This window comes from Canis lupus, chromosome 5, assembly GCF_011100685.1.
Source record: "Canis lupus familiaris isolate Mischka breed German Shepherd chromosome 5, alternate assembly UU_Cfam_GSD_1.0, whole genome shotgun sequence".
Taxonomy (NCBI): domain Eukaryota; kingdom Metazoa; phylum Chordata; class Mammalia; order Carnivora; family Canidae; genus Canis; species Canis lupus.
Genome location: NC_049226.1, coordinates 54,756,568 through 54,783,516, shown reverse-complemented (window position 1 = coordinate 54,783,516; position 26,949 = coordinate 54,756,568). Strand labels below are relative to the sequence as shown.

General features: G+C 49.0%; 1 protein-coding gene across 1 annotated transcript in view; it reads right to left on the bottom strand.

Annotated features, from left to right (window-relative positions):
- Positions 1–26,208, bottom strand: part of DHCR24 (24-dehydrocholesterol reductase) — a 30,308-nt gene extending 4,100 nt beyond the window's left edge. The window contains exons 1-7 of the mRNA XM_038537434.1: positions 25,924–26,208; positions 22,514–22,669; positions 13,707–13,812; positions 12,955–13,073; positions 11,685–11,948; positions 6,495–6,638; positions 88–285 (exon numbers count right to left, since the gene is read on the bottom strand). Of these exons, the coding sequence (XP_038393362.1) occupies positions 88–285; positions 6,495–6,638; positions 11,685–11,948; positions 12,955–13,073; positions 13,707–13,812; positions 22,514–22,669; positions 25,924–26,154 (1,218 nt within the window). The 5' untranslated portion in view covers positions 26,155–26,208. The remainder of the gene's footprint in view (positions 1–87; positions 286–6,494; positions 6,639–11,684; positions 11,949–12,954; positions 13,074–13,706; positions 13,813–22,513; positions 22,670–25,923) is intronic.
- Between the last annotated feature and the right edge of the window lie 741 nt (positions 26,209–26,949).

Below are 26,949 nucleotides of genomic sequence, written 5' to 3'. Positions count from 1 at the left end.
TCTCTCCTATCAGGGCCTTCGCAGGGAGCAGGCCCATTTTACAGTTGGGAAAATGGAGGCCCGGGGGGGGTCCCGTCCACAGCTCACATGGATATCGTTGTGGAAGGTGTGCACTGCCTGCGACAGGCACTTCATGGGCACCAGCATGTCCTGTACCACGTGGTGCTGCTCGTACAGCTTGCGCAGGGTCTCGCCCTGGGTCAGCTTCAGGAGGGAGATCTTTGGAGGTACCATCCAACCAAACAGGTAGCGGAAGACGGGATTGTTGCCAAAGGGGATGATGTCCTGAAAGACAAAGGTTGGTGATGGAGACAGGGGGCCCCATGAGGGCTGGGTGACTCCCTGGACCAGAGGCCAGGTTCCCACTCGTGTTCCATGTAAGTATGACAGGACATACTCCTCCTATCTGGAGGGGAATGGTGGTACCCAGGATTGGCCCAGTTGGTCTAGGTTTGAGTCTCAGCTCTGGCGTTTATCTGCTGTGATCACCTTGAGCCACTTACTGAACCCCTTTGAACTTAGTTTCTGTATCTGTACAACAGGACTTGAGGAAATAATGAAATACCAACTAGAAGACACTTAGCCCAGGGCCTGGAGCAAAGTATAATTGCTGTTGTGGAGGTTAGAGTCACTGGCACATGAAGGCATTTCATAAACGGTTGAGAAATAATTGCTATTGAATCAAGAGCTAGATACTCAGCTTAAGCAATTTCCCTAAGGTCACATAGCCAGAGGCCACTCTCACTGGTGTCAGCAAGGTCTGGTTCAAGGCCATCAAAGAGCCCACTGGTTCACAGGTGTCCTGAGAGGCCTCCTCTGACTCCAAGTTAAAATGTTCCCACTCCTCACCCCTCCACACACAAGAGCAAATTCTCCTTCACCTTTCAAGGCCAATCTTCACGGCTGACCTCCAACCTTAGTTGGAACAAGCAACTTCTTGCGCCTGTGGCCCTACTGGGCCTGCCGGCCCCAACTCGGCCTTCCTGGAGGCCCTCCTGAGCAGAGGCTCTTCTTCCAAGCTCAAACTGCCCCAGGGGAGGAGCCCCCTCCCTCAGCACTGCTTCCCACAATACCCTGCACTGCCCACCGGCTCCTCCACAGCTCCCACCAGCCGGCAATCCTGCCCGACCCCACAGAGCAGAGTTGGGCCTCCCCTGCCCCATCACTATCTACCCCCTTGCTGAGCCTGTCTTCCAAGTTTAAAGGAATATCCTTGGCTTCAAGAATGGGATGGCAAACAAAACAAAACAAAACAAACAAAAGAATGGGATGGCATCCTTGAAACCAAGGACATTGCTTTTTTTTTTTTTTAAAGAGTGACCTCTTTTTTTTTTTTTTTAAGATTTATTTCAGCAAGAGCATGCACGCATGTGCACAAGCTGGGCAGTGGGGGAGGGGGCGGGGGTGGGTACAGTAGAGGAAGAAGGATAAGCAGCCTCTGCGCTGAGCTGGGAGCCCCAAGCAGGGCTCGATCCCATGACCCCGAGACCAAGACCCGAGCCAAAATCAAGGGTCAGATGCTCAACTGATTGAGTCACCCAGGTGCCCCCAAGGACATTTCTTTATTCATTAAACAATTGTGAGGTACCTATGAGGTCAGGTAGGAGGGTCCATGCTGAGCTATGGGGATACTAAGAGAGCCTGAGACACAGTCCCAGTGTGGGAAGAGCTGGGCCCACCTCAGAGCCGGGGTCAGGGCTGGCTTCCCAAAGTAACCAGGGTGCTAAGCTTTGGAGGCCAAGTGACCTTCCTTCCGCTCCCCTGGAACCAGCTCTCTGATTGGCACTTCCTGTGAGGAAGGGACCCATCTGCCCTCTGCCCTGCTCTGCTGTTAGATCCTGGCACCAAGTATTCACGCTGGCACATCACGGGGGCCCGGTGTATAGCTTGGCTTTTACTGTTTCCTTGCTTGTTTTGGGAAAAGGCATACCCACCCACAGCAGAAATCCCAGTCATCCTAAGGTCAGTCCTCCTTTCACATCCTTCACCCCATTTCCCCCCTAGTCCTGACCTGACTTTTGTCCCCTCCCCAAAGGCAGCCATTATTAGGAATGATTTGTGTCCCCTTCTAGAGACATTTGGTGCACAGTCATGCAGATGGGCTTACAGAGCAACAGCTCATGAGTGGTGGCATCAACAGCCTCATGCTTCTCCCTGTCTCAGCACTCACATAGACACCCCATGCTTGGTTGTGGGTGCTAGCACTGTCCTGCAGGGACCCACAAACTATGGCTCCTGGGACAAATCTGGGCCACAAATGAAGCTTTACTGGGACACAGCCATGCCCGTGCGTTTACATATTATCTATGACTGCTTTCAGGCTGTAAAGGGCAGAGGAACCTCTAGAGAGGTCTCATGGTCTGCAAAACCCTAACTGTTATCTGCCCCTTTCTAGAGAATATGCGCCAGTCACTGCCCTCCTGTGTGGATGGACCCTACTTTATTTAATTGATTCTGTACTGATGAGCATTTAGATTATTTCCAGACTATTCCAGTGAATGTTCTTTCTACTTGTGTCTTTGCCCATCTACATGTTCATTTATTTGTAAGATAAATTCTAGAAGTGGAAAATTCTGGTTCGGACAGTGTGTGCATTTTACATTCTCCCAAACAACACCAGGGTGTGCTGTTTTCCCCGCACCCAGGTCAGTGTCATCAAACCCCTGCTTGGCTGCATCCTGTGGGTGAAAAATGTGACTCCCACAATTTTGTTTTCACCCTGGCTTTAATTGAGACCCATCACCTCTTTAATGTTTAAAAGCCCCTAAAAACAGTTAATAGTTAGCCAAAAGTATCAGCTAGAACCATCCCTTTTCCAAAAGCTCAACCTCAGGAAAGTTCACGTTTTAAACAGTGAGCCCTGCCCTCCTCCTTTCGCACCCCATCTGCCCCGTTATTCATCCCTCTGCCTCTGAGCGACCCCAGGTCCTGTGTCCTTGGCTTCACTCCCGGTCCCCTGCTCTCCACCTGCCCTCGCCTTTTACTGTGTCCAGCCTGCTACTGGCCTGCTCTGCTCTGGTGGGCCCCATGACAGATCCGGGGAGCCTGGCCTGAGTCAGGACCCCAAGACCCAAAGGCAGGGCCCATGGCAGCAGCATTCTAAGAAACAAATCACCAAGAACCCTATCTAACATCCCCTCCTGGTGCTACTTCTCTGTGCATTTACGCTGGCTGGAAATGAGGACATAAAAGGGAAGGGAGAGAGGGGGCTGCCCAGAGTCCCTTTCTCTTCAGTCCTTCCTTACTCATCAGGAAGCCGTGCTGGAGTGTTGGTAGACCGTGAATGTTACCAGACAGGGAGATAAATACAGGTGAGTTAGTTTGGTGCAGATTCTCCACTGGTCCATTAAGAATGAAATGCATACGTGTGAAGAGTTAAATGCTCTTATATTTTAGAGATGAACAGTAAATTCATTCCAATAATTTAAATTATTAATTTTTCTTTACTTAGAACATTCAATTGCAAGTTTAAGAGAGACCATGTAGCATCTTTGACGGTACTTTCCCTGCTTTTTGCACTGGGCAGTCGTGCGGCTGGCTTTGATGCCAAGTATTGCTGACTAACCAAGCTGGGTGAAGGAAGGCCTAGCCCAGATGTGACAGGATGGGACTGGGAGGGTTGGCACCAGGCCGGGTCACCTGTGGTTGATTCAAGGGTGGATTCGGCAAGGAGGAACCTGGGCGGGAGGCTGCCTGAGGGAGGAGGAGTTCACCCCAGGGGAGGGGGAAAAGGCATGCACTTGACATTGTTTATTACCCCTTCTTTCTAGAAGTCTGGGCTTCTGCAGTTCCACTGCAGTGGATGCTGAGGGGCTCCAGCCAGAGGCTCTGTGTGCAAAAAAATTTCAGTTGTAAAACACCCATCCTACCAGCTTCTTCCTTTAACTTCAGGCAGGACAGTCAGTGGATAATGGCATGAAGATACAAGACAAACCTCATTATGAATCCTAGCTCTGTGGTTTTTTTAAAAAAATCACATATTCTTACTCCTGAAACTGATACTACACTATATGCTATCTTGGGGGGGGGGACCCCATAAATTCTTTGCTACTTGTTTCTTTAAAAGGTAGAGCATGATATGTCTCCTCGTGAGTGTGGGCTGGATTTGCTCTAACAAACAGCATAGGGCAGGGCTGGTGGAGTGTGAGGAGACAGGCCCTGCGAAGCTTCGAGGCTCCTCCTCGGTCTCTCTCTCGGATGGCTCTCGCTGCCCTGTCATGAGGACACTCGAGCAGCCCCCGTGGCAAGGAGGCCTCTTGTTAACAACCATGTGAGGGAACCTTCTAGAAAACAGATCCTCCGTCCCCGCGGAAGCCTCCAGATGACACCTGACTGCACCCCTGAGCCAAAGCCACCCGGATTAGTCACTCCCCAATCCCTGACCCTCCGAAAACTGTGAGATAACATAAAATAATAATAATAAACTGTTGATTGTTTCAATCCTCTAAGTTTGGGAGAGCTTATTATGTGGCAAGAAATAAGTAATATACTCAATCTCTTCCTGAGTTGTGTTACTTTGGATGACCTAAGCCTCAGTTTCCCTATCTGTAAAATGGAAAAGACACGAACACCCACCCTCCTGGGGCTGTCAGGAAGGTTGAGATAGTGCATGTATGGCCTTCGGCCTAGCAGCTAACACATAAGGAGCCATCACATAAGGAGCCATCAGGTACTACCATCACCTCTCCGATGTTCCTTCCTCTGTGTCCTTTGCTAGTCCTCTTTCTTCTTTTTATTGAAGTTCAATTTGTCAACATATAGCATAACACCCAGTGCTCATTCCATCAAGTGCCCCCCTCAGTGCCCATCACCCAGTCACCGCCACCCCCCACCCACCTCCCTTTCCACCACCCCTTGTTCGTTTCCCAGAGTTAGGAGTCTCTCATGTTTTGTCTCCCTTTCTGATATTTCCCCACTCATTTTTTCTCCTTTCCCCTTTATTCCCTTTCACTATTTTTTATATTCCCCAAATAAATGAGACCATATAATGTTTGTCCTTCTCCGACTGGCTAGTCCTCTTTCTTTTCTTGTCTTCAATGTCCTTGCTTTTGACAAAAACACACATTTCCCACAAACCCCAGGTGCAAAGAGGGACTTGTGGTGTCTTCTGTATCTGGCAAAACAGAATGCTGCCTGAGGGAGCTCTAACGGGGGTGGGGGAACCCTGAACTCTCAGGTATCAATGGGTCCTCCACTCTCCACAGCCCCATCACATTGGCCTGAGAGACGTAGCCCATGGTTAGAACTCACCACCTTCTCCTGGGAGGCCACCAGGTAGGGTTCCTTCATGTCCATCTCCCCTGTTGAACCCAGTCATCACGGCTTCTAGGTGCCCCATTACCTGCTACGGTGATGTGACATCTCTGACTCCACTTGGCCCTGTCCCCCCACCTCCCAAGCTCCTCTGTGTTCTCGTGGTCTGACATGGGCAAAGCTCCTCCACTCTCCTTCTCTTCTCTCGACACTGCCTCCCTCTCCTGGCTCACAGTTGGGGCCTCACTGGCTCCTGCAGGCCTCCTCAGTGGCATCATCTCCTCTCCCACGACCGTCTGGGGTTGACCAAGGTGAGGGGGGCTCCTCCTGCCACCTCATTACTGCTTCCAGATTGCTTTGCCTCTCCTCGGCAAATGTGATGCAAGGGCACAGTATGACGAATGTCCTAAATACCACTGAATTATACACATTAAAATGGTTATTTTGGGATGCCTGGGTGGCTCAGTGGTTGAGCGGCTGCCTTTGGCTCAGGTCGTGATCCCAGGGTCCTGGGATCGAGTCCCGCATTGGGCTCCCTATAGGGAGCCTGCTTCTACTTCTGCTTACATCTCTGCCTCTCTCTGTGTGTCTCTCATGAATGAATAAAATCTTAAAATAAAATAAAAAGATAAAAATAAAATAAAATGGTTATTTCTATGTTCTATGACTCAGAAAAACAAGAACCCACGTCGCCTGAGGACCACGCTCCAGCTCTTCCTCTGCCTGGACCACTGTCCCCCGAACTCTGCCCGGCTTGTCCTCCTGAGTTCAGGTCCCCCACCCCTTGAGAAGCCTTCCCTGATGGCCCGCTTTAAGATGTCACGGCTCCTCACTCCTCAAATTTTCGCTCACCTTTCAAGGCCAATCTTGACGGCCACCTCTGACCTTAGGCAGAACAAGCCAAGCCACCACCTCCCATTCCCGTGGCCCTTCACTGTGCCAGAGTCTGTTGGCTTGGCTAGGCTACCATTCCTCAAGGGCAGAGCAGGTGTGTGTGCTCCCAAGTACCTGGCCCATGCCCCACTCCCTTGGCAGGGAGCAGATGCTCTGTGGCAGCTGCTGCTTTAAAGTGAAAGCACTCTGTTCCCCCAGAAGGAAAGGGCTGTGGGCGAGTCCAAGCAGGGGTTCCAGTTCCTTAAGACAAAGCCACCTTTGCCCTCCGAGAGAGAGACACAGTGTGATAGGTACACTGCGAGCCACCCTGGTTCCCTGCCCGGCCGGCTGGGAAATCTGAGCCTCACCTGGAGCTCCCAGAAGATGCTGCGCGTGTGGCGGTGGTAGTAGTGTCTCAAGGGAATGTACTCCAGGCCTTCTTGGTTTGTCTTCAGGTAGTTCTCCACGTGCTTGAAGAACCAGGGCTTGTAGTAATTGCCGATGCTATTCAGCTGAAATGACAGAGGCTATTGTGTCAGCCCACAGATGAGGACCTAATACCACCAGGGCGTAACGGTGATACCCGGCTTCTGTTCGGCACCCCTGGCCTTTCCAAAGCTTTCATGTCTGCAACCACCCTTGAGACTCTTGAAAGCCCAGTGAGGCTGAGCGCAGCGGGCACCATCCAGCAGGGCGAAGTTAAGTGGTGTGCCCGGGCCCGACCGCTAGCTCCCGACAGTCTAGAAAGCTCCCTCCTCCCTGACACAACTAAGGGGCAAATGTTTAAGGACACAGTGCCACGTGGGGGGACTCCTTCCCTCCCTCCCTCCCTTCCACTCGGCTGACCCCTTTCACTGGGTCCCACGGCCAACAGCACTAACAGACCATTGCACTTTCTCTGCCGCCGAGACCAAGCCCCACAACCCCCTGGGAGCTGTGCTTCCCTTAGGCAGCCCCCATCAGTGCAGGAAGCTCAAAGAGTGAACCTAATACTTCTCTGGCACCAGGCCTTCAGCCTCCAATGCCTAAATCTTATACTGAGATAGTCTTTAGTCCTAGACGGTTAAGGACTTCACCTGCTGTGTGCCCTGGGATGACTGAGCCTCTCTGGGACACAGTGTCCTCACGCATCTGGGCGAGATGCTTTTGGAGAGAGGCAGGGCAGCAGCCTGGAAGGAGCACAGGCTCCGGGGCTGGGGGTATGGCCCTACCAGCTCTGTGGCTAGGGCAGGTCACTCTCTCAGCCTATTTCCTCACATATAAAATGGCAAAAGAAAAAAAAAAACTATAGACTTGGTAGAAATCTAGTTTATCACTGCAGACACTCAGGCCCCACATCAGACCACCTTCTGCAGGGGGTGGGAAAGGCCCCTGACTTCTATGGGGCAGGTGACATCACACCCAGCTGGGGTGCAGCACAGGGTTGGGAGGAGCAGCGCGCAGTGGCCGAGTCGGAGAGGCAGACTGTTGCTGGGGGAACTGTCAGGCAGGTAAAGGCAGGAGCGGAGGCAAGATGAGCAAGCCCCAGGGTTGCTCATGGAGGAGAATCATCACCACATGCTCCCAGCAGCCATCCCTGGCACTTCATGTGCTTGTTCTGGATCCCTTCCATGACCTTGCGAGGCAGAGCTGTCCTCGCCTCACTGATGAGGAGATTGAGGAGCATCAAGGTTGAACAGAGTGCGTGAGACCACAAGGCCGGCAAGAGGCAGGGCAAGGACTCAAGTGTATCCCACGGTGCACAACGAGGCCAGGGCTGGGCAGCGGGACACCCGAATGGTGTGCTCTGGAACGTGAGCATTATATAATGTGTGGAAACTTCAAATGCTGCAGGAATATGCAATCTGGCAAGAGAGACCCCTTGTAGCATCACCCTCCAGAGGTAACTACTAACACCGATCTGTCCTTGTCAGGTTTTCTCTTCTGCGCATACACAGATTTATGAAGATGGGATCATCCTGTGCCCTATTTGCCGATTTGCTTGTTCTACTTTTAACACATGAGGCTGATCGTGGGCGGTCACTCTGAGCCTTGCTTTCAGTACTGGCAAAATGGAGCTATTCCCGGCCCTGGGGTCGCTGGGGAGATCAGACAAGCAAGGGAAGTACCCAGCATGGCGCCTGCCCACAGCGCAGAGTGGTCAGTTCCCAGCCCTGTCACGGCCCTCTGCCCCCTCACGAGCCCCTCCACCGGGAGCCCTTGGCCCCCATCCCTGGCAGCAATACTCGCAGCCCACCCGAGTGTCCCCACTTGTGCATCAGGGTACCATGGAGCCTGTTTGTCCCAGTCAGTTTTAGGGTGGCTAGCATGGCAGGGCAACGGACACCATAGTCTGGCGTCCGCGTGCTAGTACAGAGGACAGTGAAACCTAACAGGAACGAAGCAACCTGATCCAACCCCAGGGGGAGGCCTGGCCACACACCTGGCAGCGGCACCAGCCGTGTAATGGAATCGGGACTAGGGGCATACCTGGGTTTGGGTGTGCCCTGTGCTCATCGACTCATGAGGAACCTTCGTGCCAGACAAGCACAGGATATGCTAAAGAACCCAGATCGTGTGTCTCCCCCAGGGCACATGTCCACTGGGGCAGTCTGGCTGCCACACGACTACCAGTTCTAGCCCTTGCACTTTGAGAGCAGGCCACTCATAGTTCTGGGCCTCCCCTGGAAATTGGGGTGGGCTGCCTCCCCACAGGGTCACAGCAAGCCTCTTCTGGGCCTGCAGAGGGCCCATCTCAGGGGCAGACAGGACAAATTCATGAGCAGTCCTCCCAACAGGAGCGTTTGGAAGAAATGCTCCTCAAATGAAATGTCCATGTCTAATGGCATCTGCCACGACCTTCCCCAGCCCTGTTCCTGACGGTGTCAGGGTCTTGCTCATCAGGAGGCTTTGTTAAAGTCTGCAGTCTGGAGGGCCCAGCCCCCTCTCCCCTCACTGACACAAGGTAGACCCCCGGGTTAGACCTTGGTCTTCTAGGGCAATGAGGAAATTAATTACAGTGTTCCAACATTTTAAAAGTTGTCCAAACTATGTTGCCCGATTATAACGTTAGGTGGCTTTTTTTTTTTTTTTTTTTTTTTAGTATTTTACTTATTTATTCATGAGAGACAGAGAGAGAGAGGCAGGCAGAGACACAGGCAGAGGGAGAAGCAGGCTCCATGCAGGGAGCCCGACATGGGACTCGATCCTCCAGGATCACGCCCTGGGCTGAAGGCGGCACTAAACCACTGAGCCACCTGGGCTGCCCCTTAGGTGGCATCTAATGCAGCGTGCAGGTACCAGAAGAGCCAGTCCAGTAGGCGTGGTGATTGCCACGGCCCCTCCGTCAGCCTCTAAGAAGGTAGAAAACATCTGCACTAGATGTCCCTGTCTGGTGACCAGGTGCTAGGGGACCTGCACTGATGGGGCCTTAGACCAGGCCGGGCAGAGCCAGGGGCCTGGGGAGCCAGACGGCACGCTGGCTCTGTGTCCGGGTCCAGCGTTCCCACTCCTGCTCCAGGATCCCATCCTCCAGCGCCCACCAAGGTGGCCCCTGGGAGGCAGCCACAATCAGTGTCAGGAGACACGCTGGATTACAGGAGCTGCTACACAGGGGGACTAGGAGGCAGGGACCTGAACTCCCACCTGCCCCGTGCTAGCCCTGAGTGCTCACAGAAGTCTCTCCCCGCTCCCAGCCTTGTTTCCTTAGTTAGGGAGGGAACTGTACCAGGCGATTTTTAAGTCCTTTACAATTCTAAAATGGTTTAAGTATACAGGTAGAGATCAAGAGCCTTAAGAGTACTTTAAGATGTCTCTTTCAATTGGACAAAAGATGTCCATGGCTACATTAACTAAAATAAGGAAAGACTGGGGTGCCAGGGTAGCTCAGTCGGTTGAGCATCTGACTCTTTGTTTTAGCTCAGGTCATGGTCTCAGGATCATGAGATCAAGCCCCATAACAGGCTCTGCATCAGGTGTAAGCCTGCTTAAGAGAAATTCTCTCTTTCCCTCTCCCTCTGACCTTCCTTTGCTGCTTGTGTGCTTGTGCCCTCTCTCTCAAAAAGGGAAAGACTGGAAGCAACTTGTATTTCTAACAATGGAGCCATGGTTTAGTAAATGATAGGGCATTTGCTCAATGCAGTGCTCTGCAGTCATTAAACAGCAATTCTGAAGGCCACATAACCACGTCAGGCAACACGTAACACACTCAACCAGAAAATACAAATTTGAACAGTGATCACAGCTAAAAACAAACGGAAAAAGTGTACAGAGATGTTCAAACCGCAAAGGTGACCTGAGAACTGCAAAAGAAAACGAGATACTATTTTTAACTCTATCAGATTGGCAAAAATGAAGGAGTAATCATATCCAGTGTTGGCATGAATGTGGGAGACAGGCATTCTCACACACAGTCGCCCGCCGGAAGCAGGCAGACACACCACTTTTCTGAAGGGCTGTCAGCATTTACTGTGCTCCAATCCCTAAGACAGGAATTCCAATTTTTGGACTCAATCCTACAGAACTGCTTATACAAGAGGCCAAGGATGGATGTTAGAGAATCTTCGACACAATCTTACTGGTAAGAGCAAAACAACTGAAGCAAGATAAATGTTCGTCAGTAAGCAATTCCTTACACGCCATCATGGGAGAGCACGGCATGAAATGAGGGTATGTCTACACGTGTGCACACACACCCTGAGGAATGCACAAGTGTTACAAGCAGTTACTCTGGGAGTGAGCCTGGGTGAAAGAGACCCACTTTAACTTTTCCTTATATATTTCAACATTGTGACGCTACTTTTATAATTTAAACACTTTAACCTATGCACTGAAAAGAGAGGAAATAAATATACTGAACTGTTAGCAAGACCTGACTTCAGGGGACGCCTGGGTGGCTCAGTGGTTGAGCGTCTGCCTTTGGCTCAGGGCGTGATCCCGGGATCCTGGGATCGAGTTCTGCATTGGGCTCCCTGCAGGAAGCCTGCTTCTCCCTCTGCCTGTGTCTGTGCCTCTCTCTCCATGTCTCTCATGAATAAATACAATCTTTAAAAAAAAAAAAAAAAGCTGGCTTTGGGTCATGTTTATAGGTGGAGTCTTCTTTTCCTTTTACTCATTTATACTTTCCAAGTCTCTCATAAACACAAATCCTTCTACATGAGAGAAAAAGCTGCTATTAAAAATTACATACATTAAGTCAGTGTCAATCTAGATTCCGAGGCATCAAATCCATTATGCAGATCTTGGTTTTGTCATCTCTGGAAGTTTACATGACCTCTCAGGGCCTTAGTTCCCGCATCTATAAAATGGGGTTGCTGCAAGGATCAAAGCTTACATTGTCAAGAGGCATGCACGTATCTGGCAGGTGGTCAGGGCAGAGTGAACGAGGCTCCCCTCCCTCTCCAAGACAGCTCTGACTGTAGATCCTAGGGTCCCAACTCCGGGGAGGCTGACTGAGGCCATGGCCTCAAAGAACGTGGCTGCCAGGCAGGGTCAGGGTGTGGGAACAGGTGCAGCCCCAGCCCACCCAGGCCTTCCTCGTCCACAGGTCTTGGCCCTTGGCAGCTGACCCCCTGGCCTACCTTGCTGGGCTCTGCATCGTCCGTCATGACCCCCGTCATTATGACAGCCTCATCCAGGGAGTAGAGCAGTCCTTCCACAAAGTGGTTCTCCGGCCGCTGGGACTCACGGGTGAACTTGTCGCAGATAGCCTCCAGGCCCCGCACTGGCTCAAACCGCAGCTTGACGTACTTCTTGGCGGGGATGATACGGATCTCGGCAGCCACCAGGAAGCCCAGGGTCCCACAGGACCATGGCACAGCGTAGAAGAGGTCTGAGTTTTCCGACTAGGAGGCCAAGTCAACACATGCTGAGAGCCTGGACCACCACACCCCACGGTGTGGCACACAGTGAACAGGGGTGCAAAGAACCCAGGGCCTCAGCTTACCTCCTCCTCTATTCCTGTCTTGTTGTGTAAACCCTAACAAGGAACTTCAGCAACAGGACTTTCTGGGCCTGCTTTCCCTCTGCAGCTTCAGCATGACGTGTGAACTTATACTGCCCTCTGTCTCAGGGAGGCTCACAGAAGGCACCTGACTCTTGATTTTGGCTCAGGTCGTGCTTTGCACAGTGGCAGTATCATGGCCAATGAGGTTTATTCGGTTCAGGTCATGAGATCAAACCCCACATTGGGCTCTGCTCCGTATAGGGTCTGCTTGGGATTCTCTCTCTCCTTCTCCTCTGCCCCTCCTGCTCGTGCTCTCTGTCTCTCTCAAATAAATAAACAAAATCTTATAAACAAAGTTTCAATCCTGTCCCACTCATCAGGGTAAATGCCTTAAATGTCTGCATCCCACTTTGGGCAGTAAAATTATCTTTTATTTTTCCAAAACAGCCCCTCTAGGCACTTTTAGTTACACCTTACAACATCTGACATAGAGCTCTGTGGCTCAGACCTGACTTGCCCTTGAGAGAGGCAGAATGGTGTAATAAATGGCTACAGGCAGGAATCTGGGAGCCTGACAATTTGGGTTTGAATCCGAGCTGCGTGGGATTTCCTAGCTGTGTAATCTTGGGGGAGGTTTATTAATCTCTCTGTGCTTTAGTTTCCTATCTATAAAATGTGGATAATAATCATACCTCATGAAGTTATTGAAGGATTAAATTACTTAATATATACGAAGCATTTACAACATATCTGAGCCCCTATACGGGGTTCTATCAATCTTTGTTAATATTATGGACACAGACCCAGACTGAATAGTTGTGTTTGAAATGAAGCACTACCAGGGTCCTGCCTCCCCAGCCCCAGGATACTTGATGCCCAGGGATGTCCCCCATCTCTGAACTCACCGGTGTGCACCGCACAAAGCTGCCATCAGCCAGGACCAGCTCATAGGCAGTGCAGATGTGTTGGAACAGGCCGTACTTGTGGGATGATGACTCGATGCCTGTGCCCATGATCAAGCCCCCTGCAGAGACATGCATGTCAGCCAGGCAGAACTGTGGGGTGCAGGGCCAGGGGAGATAGGGTAAAGGGCACTTCACAGGAGCTGGGGTTGCTCATAGCCCAAAGGAGGTATGACACAGCTGGCTGCTTGGGGTAGATTTCCCACCTCTGTGGATCTGGAGAGCAAGAGAGGCTTGGACAGGAGTCTGAGGGCTTCTTCGAGGTAAGGGGGATGGGTAGGAGAGCCTGTCAGGGGTGAGGTAAGGGTTGGCTGGGTGGTAGGAAGCTATATTCTTTGAGAACAGTTCCAGGAACTGGAGATGCTTCCCCTGGAAAAGGAAAGGCTTTGGGGACCACGAATCCTGCGGAGGGAGAGGCAGACTAGACTTATTCTGTGTGCCCCTTGAGGCAAAACTAGAATAATGGACACGTATCATAGGGATGTAGGTTCACACCAAAGAGAAGGTGGGGCCTGATAACCTGAGCTGCCCAGGGATGGAAAGGCAGGCAGCCAACACCCTGCCTTTGAAACTGGATGAGCAGAGACAGTGACTTCCGTCACAGATGGAACAGTGGCATCCGTGGGTGGAACTCCACCTACAGGAGTGGATCACAGGGCCACAGCTCGGACCCTTGGCCTGTCTTGAGTCCTCACCCACTGTGAGATCATCGAGCTCGGGCAACACAGGCAGGGTCCAGCCAATGGAGGTCAGCAGGGCAGTCACCTGACCCATGGTCACCAAGGGCTCCACACGGACGATCTATTGACACAAGAAGAGAGACCCTGATCACAAGGAAGTTGCCAGGGTTCCTGGTGGCTTCTTCACACAGTTGTCACCCCAAATTTTCCCACTCGACCACATAGGATTCCTGCGTGCCCCTTGCAGCCTCTTGCTAGAACAGGATACTGTCTTTCATGATGGTAAATGGAATTTCTGGTGCTGGGTCTGTTAGTGTTTGACTTTGTCCTTTCAAATATCTTTACACTTAATACTCAGTTTATTTCTCTTCTAGATGTTAGAAGATACTTATTTGGAAGAAACTGCATTTTTGAAGAAGACAAAAAACATCCATCCCACTTCATGTCATCCTAGCTGTCAGTGTTAGTACTGGAAGTCCTTACTTTTAGACTTTTTCCATCCATGCCTCACTTGCTATTTTGTTTGTTGTAATAAAACACACATATATACAAATTCAAGCACACTTATGCATATTTCTCTGCTTTGCTTTTTAAATTTAACACTACGACCATCATCCTTTGCCATGAGATATTCTTGGAAAACACAACTTTTGATAGATACATCCATATGTCAAAATGTGGACTTCTGCTTCCAGCCAAGACGGAGCAACAGGGACCACGTTTACCCTGTTGCCCAAAAGCAAGAAACAGACAAAATAAATGGAAACAAGAGTTTTCAGCATAGAAGATTATCAAGCAATGAAGTTAATGACTGCTGAGGGACAGGAAACAAACAAGGGGAGCTCTGTGAATGCCCAGGCTGATTCCCTGGAGTCAGGCAGTGCAGGGAAGGGAAAGGCAGGGGAGCCCAGTGGACTCTGTGCTGAGTGCCACAGAAGATCAGAGTGAATAGAGCTTGCAGGACAGAGCACTGGAGAGGAGATAACTGCACAGAGAGAAGACTCTGAAGAACTGCAAAGGATGTCCACTGAGCATTCAGCGGGGTACTGGTTAGTGCATACACATAAGGAAATCACCTGAGGCCAAGGCCAGAGAAAATGGAACCAGAATGGGTAATAAGTCACAGGACCAAGGTTCATCCAGGGAAAGATCTGTTCTCACAAGCCAGACTGGAAACCTCTTGGTTCACAAGGCAATGGGTATAGTGTGATCTTGCCTCAGCAGGAGGAATAACTACTCTTAGATTACATGCTGCTCTGGCCTCACCTGAAAAATCAAGACCCAACAGCATCAAACTATTTCTTGGTAACATGGCTATGGCCCAGAACAAATCTCAAGAAGATTTTAGGAATACAAAAAATATTCAGCACCCAAAAAGGTAAAATTCACAATGTCTAGAATACAATCAAAGTTTACCAGGTATGCAAGGAGGCAGGAAGATTTGACTCATAACATGGAGAAAAGTCAATCTATCTGTTTTGATTAAATAGGCCCAGATTTGACAAAGATATTACAATCAGCAAACAAGAACATTAAAATAATTATTATAAACTAGTAGTTATACTACTATCTTCCCTACATTCAAAAAAGTTAAGTAGAGACATTAAAAAGATAGTAAAAAGATCCTAAGGAAACTTCCATACACAAAAACAATATCTGAGATGAAAGACACACTGGCTAGAATTGACCATGCAGGAGGAAGAGCAATGCATTCTAGGATGCAGCAATCAAAACTCTCCCACATGAAACACACACAGAGAAAAAATGCTTACAATTTTTACAGTGTCTCAGTGAGCTGGGCTGTGGAACAATTTCAAAAGGTCTCATATACCTGCCATAGTCCTCAAAGAAGAGAGAGCAGGGAGCAGAAAAAAATACTTAAAGAAATAATGACCTGTTTTCCAAATTTGACAAAAATTATAATGAATCCCAAGCACAAGGATTAGGAGGAAAAAAAAAAACAATACTGAGGCACATCATACTAAAATTGCTCAAAGTTATTGATAAAAATCTTAGAAGCAGCCAGAGAAAAAGAAGACATGTTACATATAAAAGAACAAAGATAAGAATGAGAGGTTTCTTGTTGGAAACAACACAGGAAAGAACACAGTGAAGCATCTTTATAAAGTACTGAGGGGGGAAAATACTATCAACCTGGAATTTCATACCCAGTGAAAACAGCTTTCAAAAATGAAGGCAACCTTAAATGTGTTAGGATGGATCATCAAAAAGCAAACAAAACCTCAGAAAATAACAAGTGGAAGTAAAGATGTGGAGAAATTAAAATGCTTGTGTACTGTTGGTGGGAGGGTAAAATGGTATACTTGCTGTGGAAAACAGTATGGAAGATTCTCAAAGAAGATTAAACAGAATTACCATATGATCAAGCAATTCCAGTTTGGGGTACATACCAGAAAGAACTGAAAGCAGGGATCGAAAAGGTATTTGTACATCCATGTTCCTAGTGGCATTATTCACAATAACTAAAACATGAGAACAACCCAATGTCCACCAACAGGTGAATGGATGAGCAAAATGTACATATATACAGCGAAATATGGTTCTGCCTTAAAAAGAAAGGAAATTCTGCAATATGCTATATCACAGATGAACTTTGAGGATATTATGTCAAGCAAAATAAGATAGGCACAAAAAAACAAATACTATATGTTTTTTTAAAGGTTTATTTTATTTATTTATTTATTTATTTATTTATTTATTTATTTTTAAGATTTTATTTATTTATTCATAGAGACACAGCTAGAGAGAGAGAGGCAGAGACACAGGCAGAGGGAGAAGCAGGCACCATGCAGGGAGCCCGACATGGGACTCGATCCCAGGTCTCCAGGACCACACCTCGGGCTGCAGGCGGCGCTAAACCGCTGCGCGCCACTGGGGCTGCCCCTATATGATTTTATGAGATACTTAGAATAGTCAGAATCATTAAGACAGAATTTGTAACGGTGGTCACTCAGGGCAGTGGGGAGAGGCGGAAGTTAATTGTTTAATAGGTATGGAGTTTCAGTTTCATGAAACGAAAAGAGCTATGGGAATAGATGGTGGGGATGGCTGCAAAACAATGTGAATGTATTTAATACCACTGAAGAAATGTACAATTAAAAGTGGGTAAGATGAGTGGCTTATCATCCACTGGCTGATATGGGAAGATGACTGGCTGGCTCAGCTGGTGCAGCATGTGACTCTTGATCTCAGGGTGGCGGGTTCAAATCCCATGTTGGGCATGGAGTCTACTTAAAAAAATGGTTAAGGGCACCTGGGTAGCTCAGTGGTTGAGCGTCTACCTTTGGCTCAGGTCATGATCCTGGGGTCCTGGGTATCAAGTCCCTCATCAGGCTCCCCACAGGGAGCCAGCTTCTCCCTCTGCCTATGTCTCTGCCTCTCTTTTTGTCTTTCATGAATAAATAAGTAAAATCTTTAAGAAAGGTTAAGATGATAAACTTTATGTTACATGTAGATTCTCAAAATAAAAGTTGGAAAAGAAATGAAGGCAATAAAAGAAATGTTTTCATACAATAGCTGAAAGATTCATCACCAGCAAAATCATCATACAAGAAATGTCAAAGGAGTTCCTTCAGGCAGAAGGAAAATGAAGCCAGATGGAAATACAAATCCACACACCAGAATGAAGAAATGGTAACTGCATGGGTAAGTACATAAGATTTTTTCTTATTATTTATATTTCTTCAAAAGATCCTGGACTATTAAATAAAAAGGCATTGTGGGTTTGCAACATACAAAAGTATGACAATAGCACAAAGGTGGGGAGGAGAGGGCTGCAAGTATATTATTGTAAGATTCTAATAATATACATGACATAGGATGCTATCACTTGAAGGTGGACTGTGATAAGTGAAATGCAAACTATAAATCCTAAAACTGCTAAAAGCACAAAACAAAGAGTTACAGCTAAAAAGCCAACCAAAGAGCTAAATTAGAATTTCAAAAATTATTTAGTTACCTAAAAGAAAAAAAAAAAAAAGAAAAAGAAAGAAGGAGAAAGGAAACAAAGAACAAAGGGACAAAGGGACAAATAGAAAACAAAGAACAGGGGCACCTGAATGGCTCAGTTGGTTAGGTATCTGACTTTTTTAAGATTGATTATTTATTTATTTATTTATTTATTTATTTATTTATTTATTTAAGAGAGAGAGAGAGAGAGAGGAGAGAGAGAGAGAACAACAGGGTGGGTGGGTTGGGGGGCAAAGGCAGAAGCCCTGACATGAGGCTTGATCCCAGGACCCCAAGATCATGACCTTAGCCAAAGGCAGAAGCTTAATTGACTGAGCCACCCAGGTGCCCCCAGCATCTGACCCTTGATTTCTGCTCAAGTCCTGGTCTCAGGGTCTGGAGCACTGGGCTCCCCACTGGGCACGGAGCTTACTTTAAAAAAAAAAAAAGGTGACAGATATAACCCAAATTTTATTGATAATAATATTAAATGCTAATGTGTGTGAGTTTTTTTGTTTGTTTTTTTAGAGATAGAGAGAGAGAGAGAGAGAGTGAATGGGAAGAAGGAGAGGGAAAGAATTTTAAGTTGACTGTGCTGAGCACAGAGCCTGACACTGGGCTGGGGTCTCACGACCCTGAGATCATAACATGAGCTGAAATCAAGAGTCAGGTGCTCAACCAACTGAGCCACCCAGACGCCCTTGTACATGGTTTTAACATCTTAATTAAATGGCAGAGATTGTTAGATCATATTAAAAAGCAATACCTAACTATAAGGTGCCTATAAGGGCCACACTTAAATATGAAGGTACAGCATGCCACCATTGGTCAAGAGATGTGGAGTGACTTTATTAATAATATCAGACAAAGTAGTTTCAGAGTGAAGAAGATAACTAGGAATAAAATCAATCATTTCATAATGGCAAAGGGATTTATCAAGAGGACATAAATCATTCAATCAAGAGGACATAAAAATCCTAAACATTTATATACTTCTTAACAGAGCTTCAAAATGCATGAAGCCAAACATGATGGAGCTACAAGAGAAATAAATCCACAATCACAGGCAGAGATTTCAGTATCTCTTCAATCATTGATAGAACAGAGAGAAAATTCGTAAGAATATAGAAAACTTGAACAACACTATCAATCAACTTGACAACCAATTGACATTTAGTAGAAGCCACCCCAAAACAGCAGAATAGCATTTTAAAAGATGCAGACGTAACATTTACCAAGACAGCCCATATTCTGGTCCATAAAGTAAGTCTCGATAAGTTGAAAAGCATTCTAATCATATAAAGTGTATTTTTGTTAACAATAACTGAATTAAATTAGAAATTGGTAACAGAAAGATCTGTGGAAAATTCCCAAGTATTTGGAAACTGAATAACATGCTTCTAAATAACCCATGAGTGAAAGAAATATCAAAAGGGAAACCAGAAAGTATTTTGAACTGAATGAAGATGGAAAGATTCAAAATCTGTGGGATGGTTTTAAAACAGTGCTTAGGGGGAAATTTATAGCACTAAATATCTATATTAGAAAAAAGGAAAGGCCTAAGTCAATGGCCTCAGCTTTTACCTTAGAAACCAAGACTAACATGAGTAAAATTACATGCAAAGTCAGTAAAAGAAAGGAAGTAACAAAGATCAAAGCAGAAGTCAATGAAATAGGAAACAAATAAAGAAAAATAGAGAAAAATCAATGAAACCAAAAGCAGCTTCTTTTGGAATATCAGTATAGTTGATCAACCTCTAGCCAAACTGGTCAGGAAGAAGAGAGTTGTCACAAATGACCCATCTCAGGAATGAGACATGTGACATTACTACAGATTCTACAGATGTTCAAAAGATAGCAGGAGTATTACGAATAACGTAATGTCAGTTTATTCTACAACCTGAAATAGACAAATACCTTTGGTGACACAAACTGTCAAAGCTCACCAAGAAGAAACAAAATGAAGAGCCGTAGGGCTATTAAATTTTTTTTAAAAAAATTTACAGATAAAAACTTGCTCACAGAGAAAACTCTAGGCCCAGATGGTTTCACTAGTTAAGTCTATGAATTACTGCATGAAGAAATAATACCAATTTTATACAAACTCCCTCATTAAAATGAAAAGGAGGGCATTCTTCCCAACTCATTCTTTGGGACTTATGAATCTATAGTAATCAAGACAGTATAGAATTGGCATACAGATGGGCAAACAGATCAACAGAAGGGTCCAGAAATAGATTTATGTATATGGACAATTGATTTTCAACAAAGGAGCAAAGGCAATTCAGTGGAGAAAGGATTATTTCTTCAACAAAAGGGGCCAGAACAATAGAAAATCCACATGCAAGAACGTATTTTTTTTTTTACTCATATCACATGCAAAAATTAACTCAAATTGGATCATGGTCCTAAATGTAAAGCAGAAAACCATAATACTTCTAGAAGAAAACAGAATTAGGGCAAGATGTCTTAAATAAGACATCACAAACACGATCTATAAAAGAAGAAACTAATATACTGAACTCCACCAAAATTAAAAACCTCTAGTTTTCTAAAGAGAAGTCAAAAACTGGGAGAAAATAGTTGCAAATTGTGTCTGATGAAGGACCTGTTTCTAGAACACATAATAAGAAAACAAACAACCTGATAAAAATTTTAGCTTAAAGATTTGAACAGGTACTTCATTAAAAAAAGATCTACAAATGGCAAATATGCACATGAAAAGATGCCCAACATCATTAGTCATTAGGAAAATGGAAGTTAAAACCACAATGAGCTACCACTACACACCTACTAGAATGGCTAAAATTAAGAGGACCAACTGTACCAAGTCTGATGATGTGGAGCCACTTAGAACACTCGTGGGAATGTAAAATGCTACAGCCACTTTGAAAAAAAAAATATTTTAAGATTTTATTTATTTATTCATGAGAGACACAGAGAGAGAGGCAGAGACACAGGCAGGCAGGAGAAGCAGACTCCCTGTGGGCAGCCCAATGTGGGACTCACCCCAGGACCCTGGGATCACGACCTGAGCTAACGGTAGATGCTCAACCACTGAGCCAAAGGTGCCCCTTTGAAAACAATTTAAGTTTCTTTAAAAGTTAACTATACGCCTATCATATGATTCAGCTATTTCACTTCCAGGTATTTATCCAAAAGAAAGGAAAAGCATGTGTCCATACAGAGTATACATAAATGCTCGTAGTGACTTTGGTCCCAAACTGGAAACAACCCAAATGTCCATCGATAAGTGATTGGATATACAAACTGTGATCTGTGCATACAGATGGAGCATCACTCATAAGTAATACAGAATGCACTTTTTTTTTTTTTTAAGATTTTATTTATTTACTCATGAGAGACACAGAGAGAGAAAGGCAGAGCCATAGGCAGAGAGAGAAGCAGGCTCCATGCAGGGAACCCGAAGTGGGACTTGATCCCAGGTCTCCAGGATCACACCCCGGGCCAAAGGTAGGTGCTCAACCGGTGAGCCACCTAGGCGTCCCCAGAATGTATTTCTGATACATACTTCGATCAACCTGGATGAACCTCAAAATAATTATGCTGAGTGAAAGTTGCCAAAGTAAAAAAAAGTACACAATGCCTGATTCCATTTATATAAAACTCTAAATACAGACCAGTGATGGAAAGCAGGTCATTATTTGCCTAGGAATGTGGCAGCGGGGGTGGGGTGGTGGTGGTGGCTAAACAGGGGTTAGCAAGGGGCACAAGGAAACCTTTGAGAGCAATGGGCATGTTCATTGTCTTGATTATGGTAATGGCTTCACGGCTGCGTCCATATGCCAAAATGTATTATTGTTGGACACCTGTGCAGTACTGCATACCAACTGTATGTCAATAACATTGCTTAGGAAAAAAGAAAAGACATCAGGGACATTAAGCACTGTGGCCAAGGCCTCACCACAAAATGCCATTATGTGGATATACCATACGTAATAAGTCTCTACTATTAGAGACTAATAAGTCTAGGGTATTAGGTTGTCTTCCATTAAAAATAAAGCTGTGACATGAAGGAAGGGTGAGAGGGAGGGAGGGAGGGTGGGAGGGAAGAAGGAAGGAAGGAAGGAAGGAAGGAAGGAAGGAAGGAAGGAAGGAAGGAAGGAAGGAAGGAAGGAAGGAAGGAAGGAAGGAAGGGACATAATCCCTCTGTGCTGTCTTTGACTTAAACCCATTTCCTTCTGGGGCACCTGGGTGGCCCAGTGGTTGAGTGTCTGCCTTTGGCTCAGGGCATGATCCCGGGGTCCTAGGATGGAGTCCCGCATCGGGCTCCCCGCAGGGAGCCTGCTTCTCCCTCTGCCTGTGTCTCTGCCTCTCTCTCTGGGTCTCTCATGAATAAATTAAATAAAAATCTTCAAAAAATAAAAAACAAATAAACCTATTTCCTTTTTCCTTGCTCCAGGTTTCAAAAAAAGTTACTAGATAGGCCAAAGATGATGCACGTGTCTAAGGCTATTAACAAGTGGGTCCTAGGAAGCTTGGAAGAAGGCCCACCCTCCCTGCCACTTCCATAGCTCGTCTTTTGCCAGCATACTTCCTTAACAGGAAGGGATAAATAGGTTCCGTTTTGTCTCTCATCTTTGCCCATGACTTCCCCATCCTTTTCTCCTGTGGAACTGCTGACAGTCAACGAGTCTCCCTGAGTTCAGTCTGCCCACCAGGGGGACACAGCTATGATTGATCTCTTCCAGAGCCATGAGGTTTTTTGAAGGATCGCAGAGCCTTCTGTGATGAGCGGGGCCCTCTCGGCTAAAATTGTCTCCCTGTGGGTCACTCGCACCAGGAAGGGTGCCTCTCCTGTCCCTGGGGCCGGGGAACTGTGCCACTCTCACCTGTTTCTTGGTGTCCACCTCCAGAATGTCCATCAAGTTGATCATGATGTTTTTGTGTGTCTTCTTGTACTTCCCAACCCGCAGCGAGACAGTGAGCCAGCCGGGGCGCCCCGTGCACATGAAGGTCTTGCTGCCCTGCTCCTTCCATTCCCGTACCTGCAAGCGTAGGACAGAGACTAAGTTGGGCCCCCCAGGGGATAGAGCAGCTTGCAGCCCTGCTTTCAGGAGAGGGAGCTGGGAGTGATGCCTTCAGGTTTCAACAAACACTTCCTGAGCCCCTGCACCCCGCCGGGCACTGGAAGGCCCGCAGCCCTTTCCCTCTGAAACCTTCCCTGGCTAGTGCCACATGGCAAAGTGGGATGGAGAAAGAGCTAAAATCCAGGATCAAAGTGCTATGTAAACAATGCTCACTGGGAAGCCCAGGCAAGGTCTTACAGCGATAATAAAAGAACTCTACAATGATAGCAATCTCCTGGGTGCCCGCACTGTGCAGGGCACCCGGGCACCTACTATGCACTCTCTCATTGATTTCTCACAACAACCCCAGAAGGGTGGGATGACCAGCCCCTTCTTATAGGGGAGAAAGCTGGGAAACAAAAAAACTTGGTCACTCAACAAGTGAAGGGCAGAGCCCAGATTCACACCCAGGACTGTCCAACTTCCGGCCTGCAAAGATAGATGGGCTTGTGTTAATAGTCAGGAAGAGAATAACAGTTAACAGTTAATGGAGGCTTATGTGCCAAGCCCTGTTCTAAGCAAGTGTATGTGTTAACTCATATGTCACTGGAGGGGGAGAGAAGGGGTGGGGAAGGACCACAAACCCAATGGAAGGAAGAGCTTTTGCAAAGCCTCTACTGCAAATGACCAGAGCACACAACGCAGAGAACAAATGGCCCAGGAGACTCCACACCCACCAGGAACACAGGAGGAAGTGCTCCCTTTCTGCTGAGATGGACATCTATTGCTATGACCTTTGACCATTCGTTTCTTCTTCATACACTTTTAAAGGTTCCATCTTCCTTGGGTCCAGGTGATGCTGGGTCTCCCCCTGCTCCAGAAAATGGGCATGTGACTTAGGTCTGATTTTGTCCTTTTGGCCACAGTGACCAGTTCAGGGATGGGCCCAGGGTCCAAGTCAAGACAATAAGACCCATTCTAGGAGAGGAACTCACGTTTTACTGGGATTGTGGAGCCGGTTGTATGAAACTGCTGGGGTTTCCTCAGGGAGATGGGCCTCCCTGAGTACAAAGTCAACCCAGACGAAAGCCAAGCCAATAGATGGCAGATGGATGGAAAGCTGAAGATGAGAAACAGGGAATCCTCGATCTAGTCATACCTGAGCCAGTTTTATTCTTGGACTTTTCGGGATCTGGGCCAACAAAATCCCTTGCTGCTCAGGCCAGTGTGAGTTGAGCTCCTACCACATGCAACCAAGAGTCGTGGAGGGGGCTGGGTTGAAGCTGGCTGGGTAAACAAACAGCTCAACATGGGGGAGCAAAAAAATAAAAATAAAAATAAAATAAAAATAAAATAAAAACATGGGGGAGCACTTTCCTGCCATCTGAGGCCAGGGTGCCCTGTGAATAGAGGTATATGAGCAGAAGAGGGATTCCATGATCATCTGGCCTTGCCCCTGCCTGATTCTGCAAACCCAGGGCTTCGTACAAACTCCGGGGTGTAGGAAATGGATTCTGGGTGCTGTATTCCAGCTGTTGGGTGGGCCGCACGAAGTGAGTGTATGGAAGCCTTAAAGCCTGAACCACCGGTTGGACTGGATCCTGATGGGAACCAAGCAGGAATCTGGCAGGAAGGTACTGTTGTGCAAAGACCTTCTTGTGAGTATGTGCAAGTCAGGGAGACGTGGGGAGGGCCAAGAAAAAGGGCCGCTAGTCAGGGGGTTATTGCCACAAGCCAGGTGTGAGGCAACAGAACCAGATCTACTGGGTGGAATGGAAAGGGATGGGAAAGGAGAAAGGTCAGAGATCAGGCTCTAAAACCAGGCTGATCTGGTTTCCAGCCCCATTTACCAGCTATAGCCACCTTGAACACATGACTACTGATTCAGCCTCAATTTTTCCCTGTCTGTAAAACAGGTCTAAGTCTTCCTAGGATTGCTGTGAGATTAGAAATGATGGACATCAAGGCTCGGGGCGTGGCATGTGTCAGGTGCTGAGTAGCAGGCTGGTTTGGCCAAGCCCCTTGTCTTCTTGTCCAGTGAGAACCTCTGGCTTAGTTTTAGCTAAACAAGCAGGCACTGGGCTGCTCTGGACAGGGCCCCATGGGTCAGAGGTGACTTGGACAATAACAGTCCCTGCCTTTCAGGAGCCCACACTTGGATGGAGGGTGGGGGTGTGTGTATGGGGGAGAAACAACAAACAAGTAAACAGGGAAATCTGAACCTATGGAAAGAGCTAGGGAAGAGGGTGCAGTCGGGGAGGGAGGGTAGGCAGAGCTCTGGAGCTGTGACTGTGGCCGGCTGAACCCAGGGTAGCCCAGGCAAAGCAATTCCAGACATTGCATTCTGCTACCCAGCCCAAGGTCTTATGCCTCATAGGAGTGGCCCTCAGCATCCATCTTCCCACTCTTGCTTGCGGCACCCAGCACTGCACCCACAGAACATGGAGGCTTCTACACCTGCGCTGAGGGTGGCGACAGGAAACAGAAGCTCTTTGCAACCTGACACTCCTAAGAGGAACGTAAGGAGGGGTAGAGGGAGGCCAAGAAAATGCCCAGGCTGGAAGGCCACGCCAACCCTGGGCACAGAGAAGGAGGTTCCAGGGTGAGCCGCAGCGGGGGCGGCCGCGGGGACTCCGTAGGGGCGCAGACCCGGGGTGGGGGGATGGGGTTTGGAGGCGGGGAGGATGTACAGAGTTACTGGGGATGCCTCCTCCAGAAGTGAGTACCCGCCCAGCGCCCCAAGGCTCTTCACCCTCACCCCGGCTGGGTGCTACCCTCTCACCTCGGTCCTTCCTTCCTTCTCAAAGAGGCAAGAGCTCCTTGCTGCTGCAGAGTAAACTCTCAACTCTAGACCCCGCCCCAACCTAGTTCGGAGGGGAACTTTCCAACCTTCCCCCACTCCCGGCCTGGGCTCACAGCCAACCCTCCGCTGGACACACCTTCGTCCCGTCAATTCCCCGACTCCCCGGTCTCTCCCGCCAGCCCCAGCCCCGAGAAGCTCCCGTCTCCGGGATGCGTCGGGCCCGGCGGCACCACCTGTTCCCGGCTCACCTTGCCCGGTCTGGTGATCCCGTCTACCCTCTGGGGCCCCCGCAGGTGCTCCGCGCAGGGCAGACCCCTCGCTCCCGGGAAGCGCCCCCCGCCCCCCGGTGAGGTCTGGGCCCCCGGGCCCCCGGGCCCCGCAGCACCCAGCGCCGCGCGCATCCCGCCGCGCATCCCGCCGCGCCCCTCACCTGCTTCTGGATGTCCCGCACGCGCTGCCCGTGCAGGCGAGGCGCGCTGCTGAGCTTGAACACCACCCAGGCGCGCACGTAGTAGTAGATGTCGAAGATGAGCGAGAGCGGCAGGAGGAAGAGGCACACGAACACCCAGCGCTGGTGGATGAGCACGAACTCCAGCCCCTTCACGCGGACCCAGAGCAGGAAGAGCAGCGCGCACACGGCCAGCGACACGGCGGGCTCCATGGTGGGGCCGGCGGCGCGCCGCGCGGGGGAGGGGGTCCCGGCTCGCGCCGCCCGTCGCCGCCGCCGCTCCGCGCCCGCCGCCCGCGCCCGCCGCCCGCCGCCCGCTCCCCGGGAGTCGGGGGGTCGCCTCGCCGCCTCGCGATTGGCTCGGGCCGCCAAGGTTCGGTGGGCCGAGACCCGGCTGGCGACCAATGGCGAGCCGCGCCGGGGATCGGACCAGGAAGCCGCCGCGCTGATTGGCTGCGGGAGGCGGGCCGCCCCACCCCCTTCGGCCGTCGCGCGGGGAGGGGCGGCTGGGGAACTCGCGCGCCCGCGGGGTCGGGGGCGCCCTGCGGCGCGGGGGGCTGCGGGGACGCCGGCTCGAGGGCCGCGTTCAGCCGCCGCGCGCTGGGTCGGCGCCCCCCGGCCCTGGGTCGGGCGCCCCGCAGCTCGGCCGCGGACTCCCGGCCCCGCGGGGAGCGCGCGCTTAGCCCTGACCGCGGCCGGCGGGTCGCGCGGGGCGCTCAAGGCCACGAGGTGCACCTTGCCATTTCCCCAGGCGCTTTCTGCAGGCTCGGTGGAGTTTGCAGCAGGTCGGGGGGCGCGGGGGGTAGGGTGAGCTCCATTTTATCAGGGAGGAAGCATCCCAGAAGAGTGCAAAACGGCTCCCTTACCCCTTTCCCACTCGGCTGATGCAGATAGGACGGGAGGGGAAAGAAGGAAGGACCCCCCCCCCCCCCCCCGCAGCCACGGTGAATGCGCCCTAGCGGCCACTGTGCCAGGCAGTGGGGCAGGCCCGAGCAGGGGGGGCTCCAG